Here is a 21,039-nt window from a genome sequence, read left to right as displayed (position 1 = left end):
AAACTAAAAGTCTAAACAGTAGTCACAGAAGGAAAACTGTAATTAAACTTCTGAATATCAGCTTAAACACAAATATGGTGTTTGCTCAGCATAATCTTATCAACTCTTTACCAGAATACTGTAACTTCAGTAAAATTTCTTTCACGTTTTCTTATGCAGTACTAGTAAGGTAATATGGGATTTTCGTGAATCAATCAAAGCTTAAAATCAAATGAGCCCAAATAGCAACAATCCACAAGCTAGCCAATAAAAGTTTAAAAACTTCAGCAATCAAGAAATCAATCATAGTGACGATAAATATGTGAATCACTAAAAAGGATAAGCAAGATCTTGACTTTCATCTCCGTCTCCTGCAAAATAATAATACAAATGCTACAAATTCGTAACACAGTTCTTCAGGCAAAACAGATAAAATATTGACAGTAATTTGGTGAATTTTAAAAAATTTGTCATGTTGCAATACTAAGGCACAAAATTTGATCCGCATTAAAAAGAAATTCCATTCCAAATTCAAAATCTAGGGTTTGTGATTGAATTTTGGTGGATTCTAACTCAAAACACATGTTTGGCATTCAAAATGGGCAGCTTACTTGATCGGAGAGCATCAAAGCTGCACACTTTTCGTTTTCACGGCAAATTGGAATTATTTAGTAAAAGCCCATTCTAATAAAGCCATGGCCTAAAGCTTTTCCAAAGGGTGGGGCTATTTCATGCCCATCGCAAGAAACCGATTGTGATTGATAGCTTCCCATGCTAAATAAATTCACTCCCAAGTTTAGAACACTAAATAATACATCATGTAAGATATATCAGGATGAATTTCCTGCAATTACAGCGGACATGTTGATATAGGTTCTCCTTCTGCAAGCCCAAATGGGACTTGTTCATGTAGTTCTTACGAAATAACTAGCTACTTGCATTCATCAATCAAAGCAGTGGATCGGACCTACAGGCTCAAGCTATTTCCAAGTTGGAAACCAAGATTCAACAGATTAATTTCTGTCATATCTGCTGCAGCAAGCTGGTACCATCATTGTTCTATCAATCATAGGAATTAGTTCTGTGATTTCTCATTTGTGGTGTGTGAGCTGAAAGCCAAACTAGCATCAGGTAGCTACCGAAATACACAAATTTCAAGAGTAAATAAATAGCTCCCACCTTCCAAGGATCTGATTTCAGTGAAAGGAGGAAAAATGAAAACTGCATTACAACCATCATAGATGTCCACACTGAACCGCATGCATTCTACAAACATTCATCCAGCAATCATGAACTTACAACAAAAACCTGACATATCTTAGAAGTTACAAAATAGTTTTGAGCAACGGACAGCTTGAGTCACATCAAATATTTTAAGAAACTTTGATATTTTTACTTATCTCTCACAGAAAAATTGTGTTGTTTGTGCTCAACTACTAAAAACCTTTGTTCCTCTAAAGATTCAAAATTGCTTTCTTTTGTTTCTAAAGAGTTGGTCTCTTTTTGTATAAACATAGGAGAGAGCAAGGAAAACTACTGCAGACATTGAAATTGAAGCCCATGGAACCGGTGGGTCCTTGAAACAAACAAGTGATGCTTCCAATTCTTGAGTCGCATGGTGAACAAGAGAGTGCATGGTATACAGATCATGATCTGACGACCTCAAGTAGTACAACGCCATTTCAAAGTCCATATGCGATAATGCAGTAACTGCTTTGTCCAGCTTGTACTTGAACAAGTTCCACCTCTGAACAAAATCAAGATATCGATTCTGTTTAAGAAGTCTCCTCTCTCCACCATGTGCGGCTATGGATTCAAGAACATCAACAGCACTCGATATACTATAATTCAATGATGTCAAAAGAACATTCCTCCGAGCTGCATCCTTCTGTACAAAAGACAATGATGAAATCTCTGAAAACGGCCCAAATGGTGTCTGCCCAATACTCCACGTGTAATCCACTAAAGTATTGTTATGCATCGAACTCCACAACAAATGGGTGGGCGACACCCCCCACATGCTCTGCAGAATCGAACCAACAAGTGGTCGCTCCAGCTCCCTTGTATGCGTAAACACATGACGACCATTACAGCTATAATCACTCACAGTCTGAGAATTCCTTGTCCTAACCGCAATAACCATATCTCTAAATGCAACAGATTGGTGAAACCGGTCAAGCAACAACAGTGAATTAGAGTCCAAGTCAAACACATAAACAGGAAGGACCCGACCAGAATCCTCCTCAGGGATCCCTGCCACCCTCCTAAACTCCTCAGCTAACTCAGACATTATCTGATGCAATTTCTTAGAGTCCAAATACTCACTCACAATCATGGTATAATTATCAAACAAGAACCTTGACGTATATGAATTAATTGACTTGGAAATTGCAAAGGAACAAACAGAACAGTCAGCAAAATTCACCTTGTAAGTTCTGAAATTCAAAGACTGATCTCCCACCAATAACCCATTATCATTAGCCTCATCCATAAACGTCCTCTCAATCGATTTCCAATCCAAACCACTGGAATCAGTACCTTCCGACCCATAAATATGAATAAACTGAACAATCAACGAGTTTTCAAAATACACAGGAATCCTCAAAGAAGGCACAACGAGCACCTGAACGACAGCAACAACAACCCAAAACCACCATTCATTCAATAGAACACTCAAAACCAATCACAAAAACACTCAAAGGTAACAGCATTTTTACCTGATAAGCACTCCAAACGAGTGAAGCTAAATCAGCAAGCAACGCCTTTTGCGACTTGGGACGACCGTGAAAGGCCGCCAGAGGATGGAACTCGCCTTTGGGCAAAACCCCATCTCCGGATAAAGCCGGGCCATAATCCACAGGACCAGCACCGAGATCAATCCACACGTAACGTTCCTTACCAGTCCAGATACTCCCCAAACACTTGGTAAACCCCGGTGAAGACTCGCCGGGGGAGTAACTATAAGCATAATTCTTGGCCTTGGATCCCAAATTGAGCAAGTAAATGTAAATTCCGTTAACGTGTTTCTCCTTTTCGAAGTCTTGTTTGACAATTTCGTCGATAGAGGAGTAAGGGATGGAGAGGAGAGGGGAGCGGAGGGAAGAGGGAGTGGAAGCGAGGAGGGAGTCGAGAGTTTGGGAGAGGTGGGAGGCGAGCGAAGGGGAGACTGAGATGTCGAAGTGAGGGGAGTGGGAGATTGCGAGGGAGTGAGAGGAGGTGGTAGCGGAGGGGGAGATGACGTGGAAGCGAGATGATGATTGGGCAGCGGAGAGGTAGGAGTGGAGGAGGGAAGAGGAGGTCGATGGTGGGAAGGACGAGGTGGGGCCCACAAGGCGGATGTGGATGGAGATTGGGAGCGAGAGGGAGAGGAGGGAGTTGATGAGTGATGGGATTGGGGGAGGCGTGGCGGCGGAGAGGGAGGATTTGAGGGAGGACGGGAGGGAGGTGAAGGAGTCGTTGGATGAGTGTGGGTCGATTTGGGATTGCCGAGTTAGAAACGTGTCGAGGCCGGGGACTGAGGCGGAGTTTGTGGTGGTCAAGAGGAGGAGAAAGAGGGAGATCGCGGTGGTCCAAGGCATTTTCGGAACTAATGACTGATCCCAGTTGTTCACGGTGATATACGCGAGAACAAAATGATACTGGGATCAAAGTCTTATCAATTACATTTAGATCCATATTTTTTGATAAAATTACGAATAAACATAACTGTCATTTTCATTTACATATTGGTCCCTGGCACAGGACGCGTATGGTATACAGCAGGACCAAGGCCCCTCCATAGAAGGAGCCCGCACGGAAGAAAAAAAGGAAGGGGCTAGGAGTTACAGATTATTATTATTATTTTTTTTGGGCAAGCCGCAAGCTTTGTTGAACCGTATGCAAAAAAGATGCATGTACGGCTCCGAAGGGATGCTGTTTTAAAATCATTATTTTCATTGTTCATTGTTGAAAAGTGGAAGAAGGAGATCGAGTAAAAACCTTCCCTTTTCATCCGCTCTTTTTGAAGTTCAGATCATATGGTTTTACGAAGCGTCTAAGCACAGTTCACTCGCGTTGATCAATCAAGAGCTTTGCCGCCACTCCTTAAGGTTATTGTGGGCGCATTGTAGACAGTTTATGATACCCACAGGCCAATAATAGACCAAACAGTTTCATCATTGGATCAGAAATTATGATTAAGTTCAAAAAATAAGGAAAGAAATATATATAGAAAGATGAAAGATATTAATAGAGTCTCGTTCTATTAACATTCTAAGCTAGAAACTCTTGTTCTTACTTCAGTGCCGCCTATTCACCTTGGCTATAAAATCACGGGGTTTCTAGAAATTTAAAACCTGATTTCCTCTATAAATTCTCCAATTTAAATGGCATTGTATTTTGTTCCCCTGAACCAATATCCAGGATCCATACGTGGACATTGCTTCGAGTGCAGGATTCTTATTTTGGGTCATAGATCGGATCCATAATACTCGTCTATTGACACATCAAGTATACATAGAGTGGAATAATAGTCCGATTATGACTAATCAACGTTAGAAATCTTTACTTTCTCTTAAGCATTTAGAAAATGTAAGATCATGCAGTTTTAAGCATAAATTATTTGAGCACCATTTTCTTCTAAGACAGGAAAAGAAGCCTCGACTAGTATCGGGGAACGGGACTTGCCGTCCAACCTTACCGGTCGCCCATGATGGTTTGACCTGATCAGATCCAAGTATGCAGTATTAGAGGGAAATTGATTTTGAATCAACTTCCCCAACCGTTGTTTAAATTAAAAAAAAAGTATAATATAACATTTTTAATCTATCGAAGGCAGAGACTTCTCCTACTTCTTTTTTATTCAATATACAAAAGAACATAGAACAACCCATTAAAAAGAGGGCATTTATACTCTGGTATAGAGGAAGATTTTCATCTATAATTTCTTTCCGACTATTTGCGTGATCCAACACTCGAATATTCCACTGCTTAATTTCTTGAAAAAAGGTATGGCTTCTTGAATCCTCATAATTTCCTTCACTTACCTTGGATAACATCCCCATGACGAGTAGCATAAAATTGTTCTTTGTAGTAAATTACATCATCGTGCCTGTATATACTTTTAGTCCTTTCCAAACTCGGTCACCTGGCCTGGCTTTGGCACAGGCCACTCTGTGACAGTATCCGTAAATAATCATCATAAGCACTGGTGCCGAACCCGAATCTGGCGGATTGGACGATGATGATGATGATGATAAAGCGCACTTGCGTATACATCGAGAATAGCATCTATTAATATCTCTATTCCAAATTCAAGGTCCTTAGTCTTGTCTGGCAAGGGTTTGATTCTATATTCAAATGCAAATTTCTTTATGCTTGGGAACTCAGGTTGTTGAAGTTGAAGAAGACGGGAAAAAGGGTGAAAAATACAGACTCTGAGATCAGGGGAATTTTTAATAAGCCAAGGAATCTGCTGACAACATTTGTATCTGAAATTGTTTTGCGGATCTGCTGCCTCTATTCTCCATGGAGTGCAAACACCAGCAAAAGATACGAAATCCTCCCACATCTGTATCCCGCAGTATACCAATTGCGAGTTTCGGTTTCGGCCGTGGTTGTTATTATTAACTTTAATATTCTTATGCGGCTATTCCGGGCTTTATGTGGATTAGGAGTTCACTACTTGCATTCAGATTTCGAGTTGAATTTGGATTCCGATTCCGATTTCCACTCTATATAATTAGAAAATGATGGTTGGACCCCAATATTTATTGTTCAAACAGTATTTCACATTAGGAATGACACAGTCCAGCTTATAAAGAGATGATGTTGCTTGCCCTATCAGAAAATTTCCATGCACAATACTTCCATATGTTTGTAGGACGAGGTAAGAAAGACACCCTGATAAGTAAATGCAAAGATTACATGTATAAAAGTGCTTTGGCTTGGTCCAAGTTCAAAATAAATAGTCACAACTCATAATTTAAGATATAAACAAGTATGTATATTTTCTGACATAAAATTTCTTGCTAAAGCACATTATAAGGGTATAACAACTAAACCATTAATTTTATTAACATTTGTTCAAGAATTTAACAAAGTTGTTGCTGCCATGCTGGGGGCTCTTATGAAGAAAGATTATTAACTATATTTTTATTTGTGATTTTGTTGAACTTAGAGATCAAAATGTTATTATATCCCTTAGCCAATTCTTCTTCTTGCATGCTCCTGGTTTCTTTCAGATTCAGTACAGTGTTTTGATAGGTATTAACTACTAATTAATTTGGTAGTTTAGCACAATTGGAGTTAAATGTACAATTGAAAGAGTTGTTACTTGATAAGATAACTGAAAAGAATTGTTAATTTTGATTATTATTGACATTGTTTTGATAACAATGATGGATTTTTGAGGACGCTTTTGAGATCTCAGCTAGCAAAAGTATTTCATCAGCACTAAGAGTGTGATGGTGTCAAGTTGATAGATAATTAGGTATGAGATGATAGAGGGAGCACATCTGCACATTGCATCGTTTCAGATGACTTATTTGTCGTTGCAAGTGCTTTTAGTTTCATTTATCTATATATATATAAATAGGCTTTCTGATCTGGGGGAAAAACAAATTCATCTCATGTTGGTTTGTTTACGCAGAAAAATCTAGGATTAAATTACAAAAAAAGGAGGCTCTTCCTCAAACATATATATTCAGAGAAGATTGCTTATGCTTACAAGTTTCTTACAACAAACCACTGCAAATATTCACATCTTAAGTTTCAAAACTCAAGTCGACAAGAAACAAAACATATTTTAAAATTCAAATAAAATGTTCTCTTTCTTGAAAATCTATGCTACCCGTGTTGGAAGAGCAAATGAATGGAAAATCAGCAATTCCATCATAAAAGATCCCTCCAAACTCATCATCACAAGCTGTGCCATGTTGATTTTTCTTCTCATCTCCTTCACTATCATCCTCAGACACATTTGAATTCTTCTCCACCAGCTCTTTAAATATCGATGAACGAAGGAGCAGGCCTAGTGCAGATGGTGTTGATGGCTTGTTGTTATTGTTGACTGAGTTGACAGAGACATTGCTTTGGAAACAATCTTCTTGCTTTTGCGGCGAATTCAGGAAATCTGCAGTAATTGGATTGGATTGGAAAAGCAAGTATTTTGGGTCTTCCCTTGGGCTGAAATCTGTTGGAGATGGCAACACTGACTGAGGCTCTGTGAGTGTGGGCAATTCATGACCAGCAGTCAGGATATTGTTTGTTCCAGGCTTTAACCATCTGATGTAAGAGCTCAAATCAAAGTTTGTCACAGCATTGATCCCTCGATACTCAATTGCTGCAATATCATAGGCTCGAGCAGCCTCCTCTTGTGTACCTGTGATTCGACAAGATTTGTTGATTAAGTAAACAGAATCCTTCTGTTAAGTTAATTTTTATATGTTTGTTTGACAGTGCTATTGCTGTAACACTCACTGTAAGTTCCTAGGTACAGGTATTTGTTTCCAAAAACTCTCCCAATTCTTGCTTCCCATCTTCCATTATGATGGTGTCTGCATAGGTCAGCAAAAATATCCGTCAGAATTTTCTTCACAGCAGAAATATTTCAACAAGTTGGTTCATCAAAATATTCAGAACGTTTTGATTACCTTGCAACGCCTCTGTACTTGGATACACCTCTTGAAAAGCCACTACTTTTCCTGTCAAAAGTAATCAAAAAATATTATTAATTTAGACAACTTTAACGAACACCTTGATATTAATCTATATACTTGATAAATAAAATCTTATGTTACCTTCTTAAAGAGGCCAAATACTCCTCCTTTGTTACGGTTTGCATGAACTCGATTTCTTTCTCATAATCGGATATCTGTTAAAATTATTGAGGGGCTTTAGAGACATGTTGATGTTATGTGTATGTTTCACTGAATATATGCATTTATGGCTGAAATGATTTTACAAGTATTTGTACCGGAAAGTTGGTGAAGGTTGATGTGCCCCAATACTTGAGTGCAGCTAAATCATATGCTCTTGCGGCAGCTTCTTCTTCATCATAAGCTCCAAGGTAGACTGTTCAGTCCGGATAATGATGAAATAAAGTTCAAAGTTAGTATCGTGAGATGGAAATACAAGAAGAAGAGAAACGAAACCAGGAATAATAATAATAATAATAGCTATTATGTACCTTGTTTCCCTTTCTTCTTTTGTGTGACATTCCAGGATAGCTTATCCCACAAGTGAGCTTCATATCGACCAGTCCACCGATGCCTGTATTCATTTTCAGATAATTCATGGAGAGTTAATGATTTGCACACAATGGACATACACAAACTAAGTTGTACTAACGAAGCAATTTCTTGTTTCTACCTGCTGACTCCGCGGAATCTTGAACTTCTTTTGACAGTGGTTGCCGCGGCCCCAGAAATATGATCATTCTGCTGCTGCTGACTTTGGTTATCATCGCAGCCAAGTGAAGTCACAGCGGGATCTCTTCGCCTTCTTTTGACACATCTAGCTGACTGAACCTCGCCATCTACCACGACCAAGGCCCGGCGTCTCCCTTGAGTTTCTTCTTGTTTTACCATCATCATTTCCATCTCTTGTTTCCTTCTTTTTTCTTCCTTTCTTTCTTTCGTCTTTCTTTTTCTTTGGTTACTTGACCTGAACAGAGTTGGTGATGTGTGTATATATACAAGAAAAGTCTAGTTTTTGGACTTTATTATTTTTTGTTTGAACTTACAACTATTTTCAAATTAAAACCATTTAAACGATGCTTACTAAGAAGATTAAGACAAATTGACAACGTACATACAAATTTTAGATGACCATATTCTGTTTTTCTTCCCGAAGATCCACCCGTTCCATTTTAACTGATTGAAAGTTGTTAATTTCATTTGCAATTCCAATGGTTTACAACTGAAGTGCTTTTGGAGGTCAGAACAAACTGGAAGTGATCTCTGAAGAAATATCAATGACGTTCACTTGGTTAAAATTGCTTTTAAGTACTTTTATGAAAAAGGGTTTACTTAAAAGCACTTAGTTTTTCCAATCACCTCTAGTCAGTCTGATTAACTTTAGAAGCTGCTTAATTAAAAAAAAATAAAAAATTTAGAAGCTGCTTAATTAAAAAAAAAATAAAAATTTAGAAGCTGCTTTTGGTTAGTGCTCGATAATGATTTATAAAATGCCAGCTTAACAATATAACTTGTCAATGAAGAAGCAATTCCAACAGTTAAGTCCATAGTGTTCAGTGTTCATAACATAACTTTTAAGTTTTCAAATGATCACCGCGTAAGCTTTCGATGAACATAAGCTATTTAATACACATCCGATCCCACCATAGCAAAAGCACTTTTTGAAAGATTGCTTGTGGAAATGCAGGAAACAATAAACAAAAACAAGTAATAAGAAATGATATCAGATACCGAAACGGACAAGCTTCCCTGAAACAAATTTAATCTGGCACACGCTGTCGAAAAGAACACTCCAGAATTACATGATAATAGCAATGAAAGAATCATTATAAAATATGGCACGTCAACGCGGGCGATATGAGACTGCAACATAGAATTTCTTGCATTCTTCGCCAGATTTTGTTTAAAGAACTGTCTGTTTCTTGGATTCGTTATGTTTGGTTTTGCTGAGTTTTTGTGGGCGGAAAATGGAGCTTCTTTCCTCCACGGGGCCTTATAATATGGCGATGTTTACTAAGGAATCAAGAGATAAAATATTCCCGCAAACTGTTTGAACTGTTTATTTTATAAAATAAAATTATTTGGTGGAATGAACAAGAAGTGCTTTTGGAATTGTGTTGTGAAAGTAGCAGGTAAGCAGAAGCAGTCTTATTTGTTTTCTTATGCAACACGTATCTAAATCTAACTACTGTTTTACTGCAATGAAAAAGAATAAATTAAGCACTTCGTCAACCACCCATGGATTAGAAAAATGGTAGCTAACTCAGGGGAAGGCAATGGGTCTACACGCATCCATTTGATAGGAAATTTTCTCGTCTCTCACCCTTACTTGCTGTGGGTTTGAACAGCTATAAGTCAGGATTCTCCCGTAAAAATTAGAGATGCCCATCCCCTTCCATTTTCTAACATCTGTATATATTTAAAAAAGAAAAAAAATGATGCCTTAACAATTTAACTCTAGATGAACTTATAGCACTCTTTTCTAAAAAATTTTTTTAAAAAATTATTTTTTAATATTAGGTAAATAATAATTATAATTTGATGATTGTTAAGTTCAATTTTAACTATTGTAATACTAAATATTTGGATCGGAAACAAAAGTCTGACTTTGACATTTCCTTGTCCACCATTCACTTCTTTCTACTTACCCTAGTTTGAACATTCTTTTATCGTCATTTGTTTTCAATTATGATAAGATTTTAGACGGTCTGGTAAATGGCTAGTCCATTATACAATTAAAATCTCTAAGTAAATGTTTAGAACAATATCCTATTAGATGGTCGTTCAGATTATTGAGCTACTAAGCATTTATGTTTATGTTTTAGGGTTTAATATCTATTTGATTTAGTTGTTAATTTTAACTTTTAAAACATTAAAAAAAATAAATAGTAAAAGAAATAATCGTCAATAGATTGGGCTTAGTGAGTGGGTATATATTATAGGTATTAGTTTTTTATACTCATACCCAACTCGTCCAATTAGCTGGGGATAAAAAGTCATACCCATGCCTTTTTTTTTTTTTAATAAACAAGAGTGAAATTAAACCCAATTCTAAATTAACGAGCTCTTGTACCCACAGAGATTTTTTTGCCATCCTTACTTACCACCACCGTATTTGGTTCTTTTGATTTTAGATATAGGCTATGCGCTTTCAGGAAAAAAATTTTATTTGGTTATAAAATTATCCTTATTGAAACCCCTATAAAATTTTTTGTTTTAACTAATTATGCCACCTCTTCAACTATCATCAAAATTTTATTGAATTCATCATTTGAGGGATATATGTTTTATCTAAATAATCTCAAATGACATTTAGAACAAATATTCTAAGAAATAAGGTTAATTATGTCTCCTTTTTATTAGGTGTATCTTTAATTTTTTTATTAATAAAATTGTCTTGTAAAATACAAAAGCATTGAATTAGAGAGGAAAGAAAAAAAAAATCAGTATCCACCTAAAAATATGTTGTTAGCTTCTCCATTTACGTGCATTCTTCCATAAGAAACCTGCTATTAAATGGTAACACACTCATGGAAAAAAATTTAAGTTACTGTCTCATTTTTCACATACGTATTTAAATTGTATCACAGCAGACTTAATTTAGACAAAATTTTGATAAACCCTTGAATATTAGCGTACAACGATAAGAACGTAAACCAATATTCGAGTTTTCCCATTACAGAGCTCATCTAAGCATGAGCTAAAGCCCGACAGATTCCTATCATGATGTATATTATTAGTAGTAAAAGAAAAGAAAATATTAAATTTAGCATAACCAGCAGCATGATTATTTTCCACGCAAGCTGCCACTTACAAATGGTCTCTTATTATCTTCTAATTGTTGTCCTCATTAAAATTAAATTAAATGACGTGGGAAAATCACACTTGCAATTGGCAAAGATGCTTACCCTTGGCATTTTTCTGCTCGCAATATAATTAAAAATTTACGACTGCCAATGTTTATTTCCTTCTTCTGTGGGCTGGGCCAGATAATGTATTTATCATACAGTTCCAAAATCCAATAAACGGGCCTTCAATTGGGCCGGCCTGACCCGCCTCGGCACAACAATACCGCCTTAACTTCCAAGTAGACTACTAAACGGTGACGCATAGTGATTATTAATCATTTCGCGCCACAAAGCTGTACGGACCCTTCCCTTCCACTTATAAAAGGGCAATCGTGCGTGCTCTTTCAGTTTGCAGTTGCACACGCACAGTTTCATCATCGTTCACTCAATTTGCAGAGATGACCGACGGTCCCTCCTTCAATAATATATCGCTCGGCGGCCGAGGTGGCACGGTAACGTACTATTCTCCCATTGTGGCGTTCAACAATTCATCGAAGCTTTGTTTTCTTATTGTTTCCTTGAAACGCTGTCGTTTTACCCGAGAGTTCTTCGAAACCCTTATTGTAGGTTGGTTAGGGAAATTTTTGGTTTTTTGACTTTTTTATGAAGGATCGAGTGGAAGTTGTGTAGTGATTTTAGATTTTTCTTGACGTTGGTGATCTAGTGTGTCATTCGAAACCCTAAACTTTTAGTCATAACCCTAATTAGTCCCTGCTGCTTTTTTTTTTTTTTTTAATTTTCTCGAAGAGGAAAAATGAGGGAAGAAATTAAAGGATTATCATTGTATTTTGTTTTTTCAGATTTTTTTTATAAAGGAAACCTTAATGTTATATTAAAGCTATATCCAGCTTCATTAAAGAAAGGCTTTTTCTCTGGACAATTAAGTTTTGATAACGTTTTGTATGGTTCTGTTCCAAAAGGAACCCTAATTGCTTGCTTTCTAATGTCTGTCTTTTGTGGCTTTGATTTTGGTTATGAAACATTGCTGGAAATTGAGTGAATATTTGGAGATTGTGTGGCTTTTTAGAATATTAAACATCATTGTTGTTGCCATTGCTGTGTAATGCAGAATCCTGGGCAGCTTAAAATTTACTTGGGAAAGATTTCATGGAAGAAGCTGGGAGGTGGTAAAGCAGTGGAAGTTGATAAAGTTGATATTGCCGGGGTTACATGGATGAAAGTCCCTCGCACAAATCAACTTGGTGTTCGAACCAAAGATGGGTTGTACTACAAGTTCACAGGATTTCGTGACCAGGTATTTTAACATTCTCTCTCTCTCTCTCTCTCTCTCTATTCTATTTTGTTTTTTTCTCCGATTCTGAAAGCTGGAATTGAAGGTTTTCAAAGTATTTGTTGGCTTAGTCACTTTATAGAGTTATTATGATGTATATTTTTTTAAAATCCTATGTAGAGCTGTTATGAATTTAATGTAAATGAATGTAATTAACATACCTATTCTTATGATTCCTTTTTCATTCTTCTTGGTCACTTGGTCACACCTAGTCTATTTTGACATTGATGATCATTTTCCAGTTTGTTGCAAAGTTGCTTTATAGTTTGCATTTTACAAAATTCATAGTAGTTTTAGTTTTGTCTTCCACATCCCTTGTGGTTGTCAGTGACTGTTATGGAGAGCTTTGATATGGGTTTATAAAATTCATAGTAGTTTAGTTTCATATTCCATCTAGTCTCACTGTTTTCTGTTAGTTTAGTTTCATATTCCATCTAGTCTCACTGTTTTCTGCCTTGTCCTTGTAGGATGTAGCTACTTTGACCAATTTTTTCCAGTCCAATTTTGGAATATCACCTGAAGAGAAGCAACTTTCTGTCAGTGGTCGTAATTGGGGAGAAGTTGATTTAAATGGTCAGTGGCTTTGTTTAACTTTTCAAGTTGATGGTTCTAATGGGTTTCTTTTATTTATTTTTATGCTTCTTAATATCTTTTATCTTATTGTGTGCTTTTGGTCAAATTTTGCACAATATTTCCCAAAGTTGTAACATTTTTGTGGTTACATGTTACATTTATGTTTTGGGAGTTGGTCTCTTTGGTTGTATGGTCCGTGCCATTGTACTCATAAGTCAGTTTGATGACATTGAATCCAATCTCTGGCTATCTTCAGGGAACATGCTGACTTTTATGGTTGGTCAAAAGCAAGCTTTTGAGGTATCTTTAGCAGATGTCTCGCAAACCCAACTTCAAGGGAAAAATGATGTCATCTTGGAGTTCCACGTCGATGACACAACTGGAGCTAATGAGGTTGGTTGGTTAACTTGTGTTGCTTAGCACGTATTGTCTGAATGATCCCAGCAGTTTTTCTGCATTTGATGCTGATGGGATCCTAGCTACCAATGGGGAGCAAAATTTAGGCTCTTTTAATATGACGGCATAATTAATCGCAACTGTTTGTTCATTGAAGCCTGCTGTTCAGTTGCAAAGTTATTGTGTTTCTTAGTATTTTATTTATTTTATTTTCCTTCTTTGTAATATAACAGAAAGATTCACTGATGGAGATAAGTTTTCACATCCCTAATTCCAACACGCAATTCGTTGGTGATGAGAATCATCCACCTGCTCAAGTGAGTTTGCTCTTGTCACGTGTTATGAGTTTGTGGGGGTAATCTTGTAATTGCTTGCTGATGTCTGGTGAATAAACCATTCGACAGGTTTTTCGTGATAAAATTATGTCAATGGCTGATGTTGGTGCTGGAGGCGAAGAAGCTGTTGTTACATTTGAGGGTATTGCAATCCTCACACCAAGGTATACATAAGAATACTCGTGTGTGACATTTATAGATGCATTTTATCAGCTGGGCCTTTCTATTATTCTTGCCTGCTTCGATTTTTCCTGATGGAAGCAATTTTTTTTTTTAAATTTAAAGGGGTCGGTATAGTGTTGAACTTCATCTTTCATTCTTGCGGCTCCAAGGACAAGCTAATGATTTCAAAATTCAGTATAGCAGTGTTGTACGGCTATTTTTGCTTCCAAAGGTAAATTTTCTCTTCGTTTCTTTTCTAGAATGTGCTTCAGTTCTATTGAAAATATTTCTTACAATTTATTATAACTCCTAGGACAGAAGGACGTCTGAATCTTTTGCAAGTATTATTGTTGAATAACTATTTGATGAATACTTTGATGAATTCGAGTGTTCCGTGTTCAATACTGGTCCTTATAAAAGCTGATGGGATTGTCTTGTGTTTTGAGCAGTCTAATCAGCCACATACCTTTGTTGTTGTTACTCTTGATCCACCAATTCGTAAAGGGCAAACCTTGTACCCGCATATTGTCTTGCAGGTATAATTCATTTCATTGATTGATGCCAGCTCTTTGCTGTGTTTAAGTGTAATAATTACATTTACATTGATTTGTACAGTTTGAAACTGACTATGTGGTTCAAAGCGAGCTGTTGATGAGTGAAGAACTTCTGAACACAAAGTACAAGGACAAATTAGAGCTATCATACAAAGTAATTACTATTTTTACTATTACTTAATTTCTCAAAGCTTTGAGCTATTGCTTTGCAGGGGTTTCCTTTGTATTGGGACCATAACTGAACTATGGGGATCTGGGTTGCTAATATGTTACTTTTCCTTATATATTGCTGGGTGCTTTAAACTAACAGGGGCTCATCCATGAAGTGTTCACCACAATATTGCGTGGTCTGTCTGGTGCCAAAATTACCAAACCTGGAAAATTCCGTAGCGCTCAAGACGGTTATGCAGTGAAGTCATCATTGAAAGCTGAAGACGGTGTCCTGTATCCCCTTGAGAAGAGTTTCTTCTTTCTGCCTAAACCACCTACTCTTATCCTTCACGAGGAAGTTAGTTTCTAACCCCTCCAAATAGATGAGTTTTGTAGTCATGTGGTATCTGACCTTTCTAATTTCGTGTACTAGATTGACTATGTGGAATTTGAGAGGCATGCTGCTGGTGGCTCAAATATGCATTACTTTGATCTTCTTATCAGACTTAAAACTGAACAAGAACATTTGTTTAGGAATATCCAGAGAAATGAATATCATAACCTTTTTGACTTCATAAGGTCAGCACAAGTCTCTCTTACTCTTTCATGGATTGAATTATCGATCTGCTATATTTGGATTTTTTTTTTATATATTATTTGGATTTTTTTATATATATTTACCTTGTAATTATTGATTCAGTGGGAAGGGCTTGAAGATTATGAACCTTGGAGACATGAAAACCACAGATGGGGTGGCTGCTGTTCTTCAGGAAGACGATGATGATGCAGTTGATCCTCATCTTGAGCGAATTAAGAATGAAGCTGGTGGTGATGAGAGTGATGAAGAGGTAAACTCTTCAATTCATTTCCTAAAGCTTTTGCTCATGAAGTTTGCAGATGCTTCTGCTAAGTTCATACTGTTTGTCCATACATTTGTTTCTGTTATCTTTGGCAATAACTTATTACATTTTATCCCAACTGGAAAGATATTTATATTTTGAGACCCGATCTTTGAATTAATTACAATAAAGCGGATTTTTTTTAAACGTAAACTCTTATCTCCTCCCTTCCTTCCTCTCTTTGTATTTCTCTTTCCACTTGATTGAAGGCGATTCAGCTATTAATGCTTTGCATATCTCCTTGTATTTGTACTATTCTTGCTTATTAAGACATTGTGAAATTATGCAGGATTCAGATTTTGTAGCTGATAAAGACGATGGAGGGTCACCAACTGATGATTCTGGGGAGGAGGATTCTGATGCTAGTGAAAGTGGAGGAGAGAAAGAGGTATTTTATCTCAAATCTTTTGGACTATAACTTATTTATTTTATTTTTTCTGAATCTCACTTGAAATTAATTGTTTCTTCCAGAAACCTGCCAAAAAGGAATCAAAGAAAGAGTCTTCATCTGTGAAGGCATCTACTTCCAAGAAGAAATCCAGGGATGGAGATGAAGATGGGAAGAAGAAAAAACAGAAAAAGAAGAAGGATCCGAATGCACCAAAGAGGGCAATGTCTGGTTTTATTTTTTTCTCTCAAATGGAAAGAGAGGTAGGTTCTTTTCTTCTATAGTTTCTGTCAACTTTTTATTTCTTGGCATTATGATCATACTGCTTTCCTCTCTGGGAAATGGATGAAAATAGTTGGAATGAATGGGTCTGTTAGGCTTGGTTGTGATGTAGTTTCTTTCTTGTAACTGCTCTTGGATGTCAAATTCTCAACTGCAATGAGCACTAAACTGTAGTATTATATGGCCACTAAAAATTATGGGAAGATAATGAGATAACTTTTGATAAATTTTTGGTTCATGTTGGAATGTTTCATTGTGTCCATACACTGTTCTTTCAGTTTGTCTAGAGAATGGGTAAGATGATCTGGTTAGGGTTTGCGTGCCTGATGGATTGTCGAGTACTCGTGTTTGAACATGACAGAAGTCCACTTATACGCTGCCACCATGGTTTTGCAATCACAGTTAACTGAAAAATTATGAAGAAAATATATGATGACTAGTATTAAATATACAAAGATAAAAGATATCTATTTTTTCATTAGGTCTTTTAAATAATGGTCAGCGTCTAACATTACAATTTGAATGAGGATGGGTGATTACTAATTTTCTACTGTTGTTAACAGGATGAGGAAAATACTGTTGTTAACTGGATGAGGAAAAGTAATCCTGGAATTGCATTTAACTATTCAAGTATCAAAGATATCTACTTTTTATTAGGTCATTTAGGTATTAATGGTCAGCGTCTAACATTACAGTTTGGATGAGGATGGGTGATTACTAATTTTTTTAATGTTGTTTACAGAATATCAAGAAAAGTAATCCTGGAATTGCATTTACGGATGTTGGAAGAGTCCTCGGAGAGAGGTGGAAAAAGATGAGCGGTATGTAATAAATTTTGGTGATGCATCACTTGTAGCTGCACTTAATTTTGATGGAATTCTTAATTACAACTTTTAGAATCTGGGCTGTTTTACTGATGTGAAAAAATTTTCTATGCAGTGGAAGAGAGAGAGCCATATGAATCCAAAGCTCGTGCTGATAAAAAACGTTACAAAGATGAAATCAGTGGTTACAAGAATCCCAAGCCAATGGATATTGACTCTGGAAATGAGTCTGACAGTGCATAGATACCAAGAGCAAAGAATCACTAAATCATCAGTTTAGGATTGTGATGGACTTCTATCTTATTATTATGGGCTGCATTTTACATCTACCTTAAGCTTCTTGGGCAATCATGTTGTATAGGTGATTCTAACTGTGCCTAGATTACGAGAAAAAACCGTTACTTCTACATTTTGTTTCTAGTCTTGATGTATTTTTGCCTATGGTAGCAACACATCCTTCGGATGTATGATGTGCTTACTGATTTCATAGTTGGCATGAGGGGAATCGGTTCTAGTAGTTCTAAATATTAATGGGGTATTTTCCTGCGTCGAGCGTTCGTTTTGTTGTGTTTATTATTCACCGGGTATTGAGTTGATACTATGCTGTGTCCCACCCCCCCCCACCCCAAAAAATATTACCCACATTTAGGTGGATGTTTTTTTTTTTGCTTGAATTCCAAATAGACTTGAATTAGTCTGAATTCTAAATAGAGTTGAATATTTAAATTTAAATAATGTATCTATTTTTTATTTAAATTGTTAAAAATAAATATTAAGTTTTTTTTACTTAAAAATTTTAAAAATTAATATTTTTATATTTGTGTCGTTACAAATTATAAATGTTAAACAAATAATAAATATTTAAAGAATATAAATAAGGTAATATATTATGATTATATCATATCAATATATTATTGTTACATAAATCACGTTTAAATGAAAATAATTTTTTAATATTCCAAATTAGTATGTGTTAATTAATTTTATTATAGTTTATGATGTTTTTATATGAGAAATATTAATAAAAAATTATAAAGATAAACAATGTTAATTTGAAGAAAATAAAAAGATAAAATAATGAGTCTCTTATTATATTATAACAAGTTATGGAGATAGGTAATGATGTTAATTATTAAATTGTATTTAAGTAAGGATGAAAATTAATTAATTAAACAACGATAATTTAAATTTTTTTTTAATGATATCATCCTGACTTTTTAAATTAATTAAAAAATGATTTAATGACTGAAAATTTCAATTAATTAAGTAATAAATGAGTTTAATGACTTAACTAATTGAAATTAAGTTAATTAAATCATTAAATTAAAAAAAAAAACAGCCCCTTAGTTATTTATTTATTTTTTGGTCTGAATTACGAGGCGGTTCTGAGTGGACCCTAACTATGAGAGTCACCCTTAAGTCTGTACCACAACTTAGACTAATCCCCGATAGCACCGGGTCGGCTAGTAAAGGGTAAAGTGCTGGCCAAAGTGGTGACTCCATACGAGAACAAGACTTGAACTTCTGATCTCTCTTAAGGAGTGAGAGTGTCGATCCACTCACACCAACCAACTTTGATTTATTCCCTTAGTTATTTATTTTAAAATTGATATGTTATGGATGTAATAAATAATAATGTGATGAAATAGAAACTTTGAACCACGTGGAGTGATTTTATTTGATGAAAGGCTGTTATCAAGGTTAGATTATTTCTCCAAAGGCTTTCTTTTGGTGGCTCTTATTTGATATAAGAGATTGTGGATGTTCCATCAGGATGTATATTTATATCTTGTATAAGAGTTATCTATTTATATTATTAGTGTCAGATATATTGAATAGAATAAGTTTACACGTCATAGAGGGAAAGTTGGACACCATGGCAAACACAAGAGAAGGCACTAGTAATAAACACACGAGTCACAGACCTTTAAAATCAACGTAAACAATTGAATAATTGTTCCTTATTATCCTCCATTTAAACATATAAAATCATCAAATATGCACTTAAAATCAATCATTTCAGGTTCTATCTTAATTCAAGAGGAAGGTGCTAGCATTCCTTGCCAGAATAGCAGTTAAGTGCACCAGGAAAGCGTGTGAGCCTGGTTACATATGTTCCCGGCCTTGATTTGAATAGCATCTTCTGTTTTGTATCACCAGATTGATTGAAAAAAGCTCCATTCATGAATAAATCTCCCTCTGATCTCCAAATCCAGTGCTTCCATTCATCATATATTCATTTGTAGCGTAGTCTCTCTTGGTCACCTCTTTGGTTGAGCTGTCATCTGGTGCAATGAACCTGTTACCCTGCCTCGTAATGGTTGGGTTTTTGCTGCCACCAATTGCATACATTTTCCAGTGAGTGTAGTCATTGTTCACAACATGGAAGATTCCCAATCGACTTCTTGGCATTTTTTTGAATCAGTCCCCGACCAAAATGGTTGTATGCAATTGTCACTTGCATCATTTTATCTGGTGCGTAGCTATCACTTGCACTCGCAGGAAAAATATAATGAATGCTAAGTCCATTAAGGATCACATTCTTCACATGCTGTATCATAATTCGACCCCCATAAGCAATGTGCACATCAGCTCCACGAGCATCAATGGTCTTGTCACTAGTCATTATCAGCTCTTGTGACAACTTAATGTGCAAGTCACGAGCAAAGATAATCCATAAGGGTCCGTTTTGGATCACTGCGTGGCATAAAGTCCCCGGTTTAGAATTTGTAAGATCATTGTCAGAACTATCAGTCACTATATAGATTGATCCTTTCTGTCCTCCAGTGATCTTGTGGCCGAAACCAGGCACGAAGTCAGCGAGCTTAGGGCGGTAGTTGGCCCAGTCTTTCCAACAACGCCAGCAACGGTCTACTGGGTTTGTTGCCTGGCATGGTCCCCAATATTTCCCACTCCTCAACATGCTCCTCATTGTACTGTTTACTTCCAAGAATCTGTACAAACCGGGCTCTTTAATATAGGGGCTATATTGTTATAATTATAAACTAAAGTGGGTCAAAGTGTAGATAATAATACTTTGAAGGTTCGGTTTTATGAAAAGACAAACATAGCCTAGCCGGATGATTTTGTATTAATTGATAGCTACTATAGAGGTGAAAGTATAAAAAGTTAAAAACATCTCATTTTCTGATAAAATTGTGAACCTCGGTATAGTTTTGTTACGGTACAATACTGATAGATTATAATGATATTCAGGTTACTTCTAGTACAAATTAAAGTCATTGATAATTGCTTGAGGATTATGATCATAGGCCTCAATGGTGGTGTCCATGGCCTTTTCATCTTGCTGCCGCTACACGTCATCAAAATCAGTGATATTAACCGACAGGCAGTGAATGGAGGTGGCAAGAGAGAAGAACAAGATCAATCTTAACCTGGCCAACTCCATAATTAATTTATTAATTGATTTTACTCGTGGGATTTTTTACATTCTCTTTATATATATATATATACAAGTTTTGTCAGCAAACTTAAGTTTAACTTACAATGTATTACCATTAGATTGTGAGTAAGTAATAACAAAATTAATTAAACTGTTTACTTTTGATAGTACATTGACTTCATCTTTTGTTGAAACTTAAGAATTTTAACTAAAAATTATTCTGTTATTTAAGTAAATTGCTATAAATTTAATTTTTTTTAACATTAACAAGAATTAATA

The 21,039-nt window shown here is 36.0% G+C and overlaps 4 protein-coding genes across 4 annotated transcripts; 1 reads left to right on the top strand and 3 right to left on the bottom strand.

Annotated features, from left to right (window-relative positions):
• Positions 1-1,179: 1,179 nt before the first annotated feature.
• On the bottom strand, positions 1,180-3,596 carry LOC102622976 (uncharacterized). Its single transcript, XM_006482483.4, has 2 exons — positions 2,697-3,596; positions 1,180-2,602 (listed from the first exon to the last, which is right to left on the bottom strand). Exons 1-2 carry the CDS (start codon positions 3,555-3,557, stop codon positions 1,442-1,444), a joined length of 2,022 nt encoding a protein of 673 aa, XP_006482546.1. The 5' UTR covers positions 3,558-3,596; the 3' UTR covers positions 1,180-1,441.
• A 3,045-nt stretch (positions 3,597-6,641) lies between these two features.
• Positions 6,642-8,677, bottom strand: LOC102610406 (AP2-like ethylene-responsive transcription factor At1g16060). The gene is made up of 7 exons (XM_006482607.4): positions 8,329-8,677; positions 8,147-8,229; positions 7,934-8,031; positions 7,758-7,831; positions 7,611-7,661; positions 7,438-7,514; positions 6,642-7,339 (listed from the first exon to the last, which is right to left on the bottom strand). The coding sequence occupies exons 1-7, from the start codon at positions 8,556-8,558 to the stop codon at positions 6,771-6,773; spliced, it is 1,182 nt and encodes a 393-aa protein (XP_006482670.2). The 5' UTR covers positions 8,559-8,677; the 3' UTR covers positions 6,642-6,770.
• Positions 8,678-11,786: 3,109 nt separating this feature from the next.
• On the top strand, positions 11,787-17,903 carry LOC102622679 (FACT complex subunit SSRP1). Its single transcript, XM_006482482.4, has 16 exons — positions 11,787-11,955; positions 12,573-12,758; positions 13,262-13,367; positions 13,624-13,760; positions 13,997-14,080; positions 14,168-14,262; positions 14,384-14,492; positions 14,710-14,796; positions 14,876-14,968; positions 15,125-15,322; positions 15,398-15,543; positions 15,665-15,812; positions 16,153-16,251; positions 16,335-16,514; positions 17,276-17,354; positions 17,473-17,903. The coding sequence occupies exons 1-16, from the start codon at positions 11,902-11,904 to the stop codon at positions 17,598-17,600; spliced, it is 1,929 nt and encodes a 642-aa protein (XP_006482545.1). The 5' UTR covers positions 11,787-11,901; the 3' UTR covers positions 17,601-17,903.
• A 1,822-nt stretch (positions 17,904-19,725) lies between these two features.
• On the bottom strand, positions 19,726-20,390 carry LOC102610086 (probable pectate lyase 9). Its single transcript, XM_025100130.2, has one exon. The coding sequence runs from the start codon at positions 20,287-20,289 to the stop codon at positions 19,726-19,728; it is 564 nt and encodes a 187-aa protein (XP_024955898.2). The 5' UTR covers positions 20,290-20,390.
• Positions 20,391-21,039: the final 649 nt, after the last annotated feature.

Source organism: Citrus sinensis, chromosome 6 (assembly GCF_022201045.2).
Source record: "Citrus sinensis cultivar Valencia sweet orange chromosome 6, DVS_A1.0, whole genome shotgun sequence".
Taxonomy (NCBI): Eukaryota; Viridiplantae; Streptophyta; class Magnoliopsida; order Sapindales; family Rutaceae; genus Citrus; species Citrus sinensis.
This window is presented reverse-complemented; position numbering and strand designations above follow the sequence as displayed.

Bases quoted from the DNA above. Each gene is read 5' to 3' on its own strand.
- LOC102622976 (XM_006482483.4), bottom strand. From the start codon at position 3,557: ATGCCTTGGACCACCGCGATCTCCCTCTTTCTCCTCCTCTTGACCACC. The intron at 2,603-2,696 runs GTAAAAATGCTG...GCTGTCGTTCAG, and splicing joins TCGTTTGGAGTGCTTATCAG to GTGCTCGTTGTGCCTTCTTT.
- LOC102610406 (XM_006482607.4), bottom strand. From the start codon at position 8,558: ATGGAAATGATGATGGTAAAACAAGAAGAAACTCAAGGGAGACGCCGG. The intron at 8,032-8,146 runs GTACATAATAGC...CGGACTGAACAG, and splicing joins AAAGAAGAAAGGGAAACAAG to TCTACCTTGGAGCTTATGAT. The intron at 7,515-7,610 runs GTAATCAAAACG...TGACCTATGCAG, and splicing joins AAGTACAGAGGCGTTGCAAG to ACACCATCATAATGGAAGAT.
- LOC102622679 (XM_006482482.4), top strand. From the start codon at position 11,902: ATGACCGACGGTCCCTCCTTCAATAATATATCGCTCGGCGGCCGAGGT. The intron at 11,956-12,572 runs GTAACGTACTAT...TGTGTAATGCAG, and splicing joins TCGGCGGCCGAGGTGGCACG to AATCCTGGGCAGCTTAAAAT. The intron at 16,515-17,275 runs GTAGGTTCTTTT...TGTTGTTTACAG, and splicing joins TCTCTCAAATGGAAAGAGAG to AATATCAAGAAAAGTAATCC.
- LOC102610086 (XM_025100130.2), bottom strand. From the start codon at position 20,289: ATGAGGAGCATGTTGAGGAGTGGGAAATATTGGGGACCATGCCAGGCA.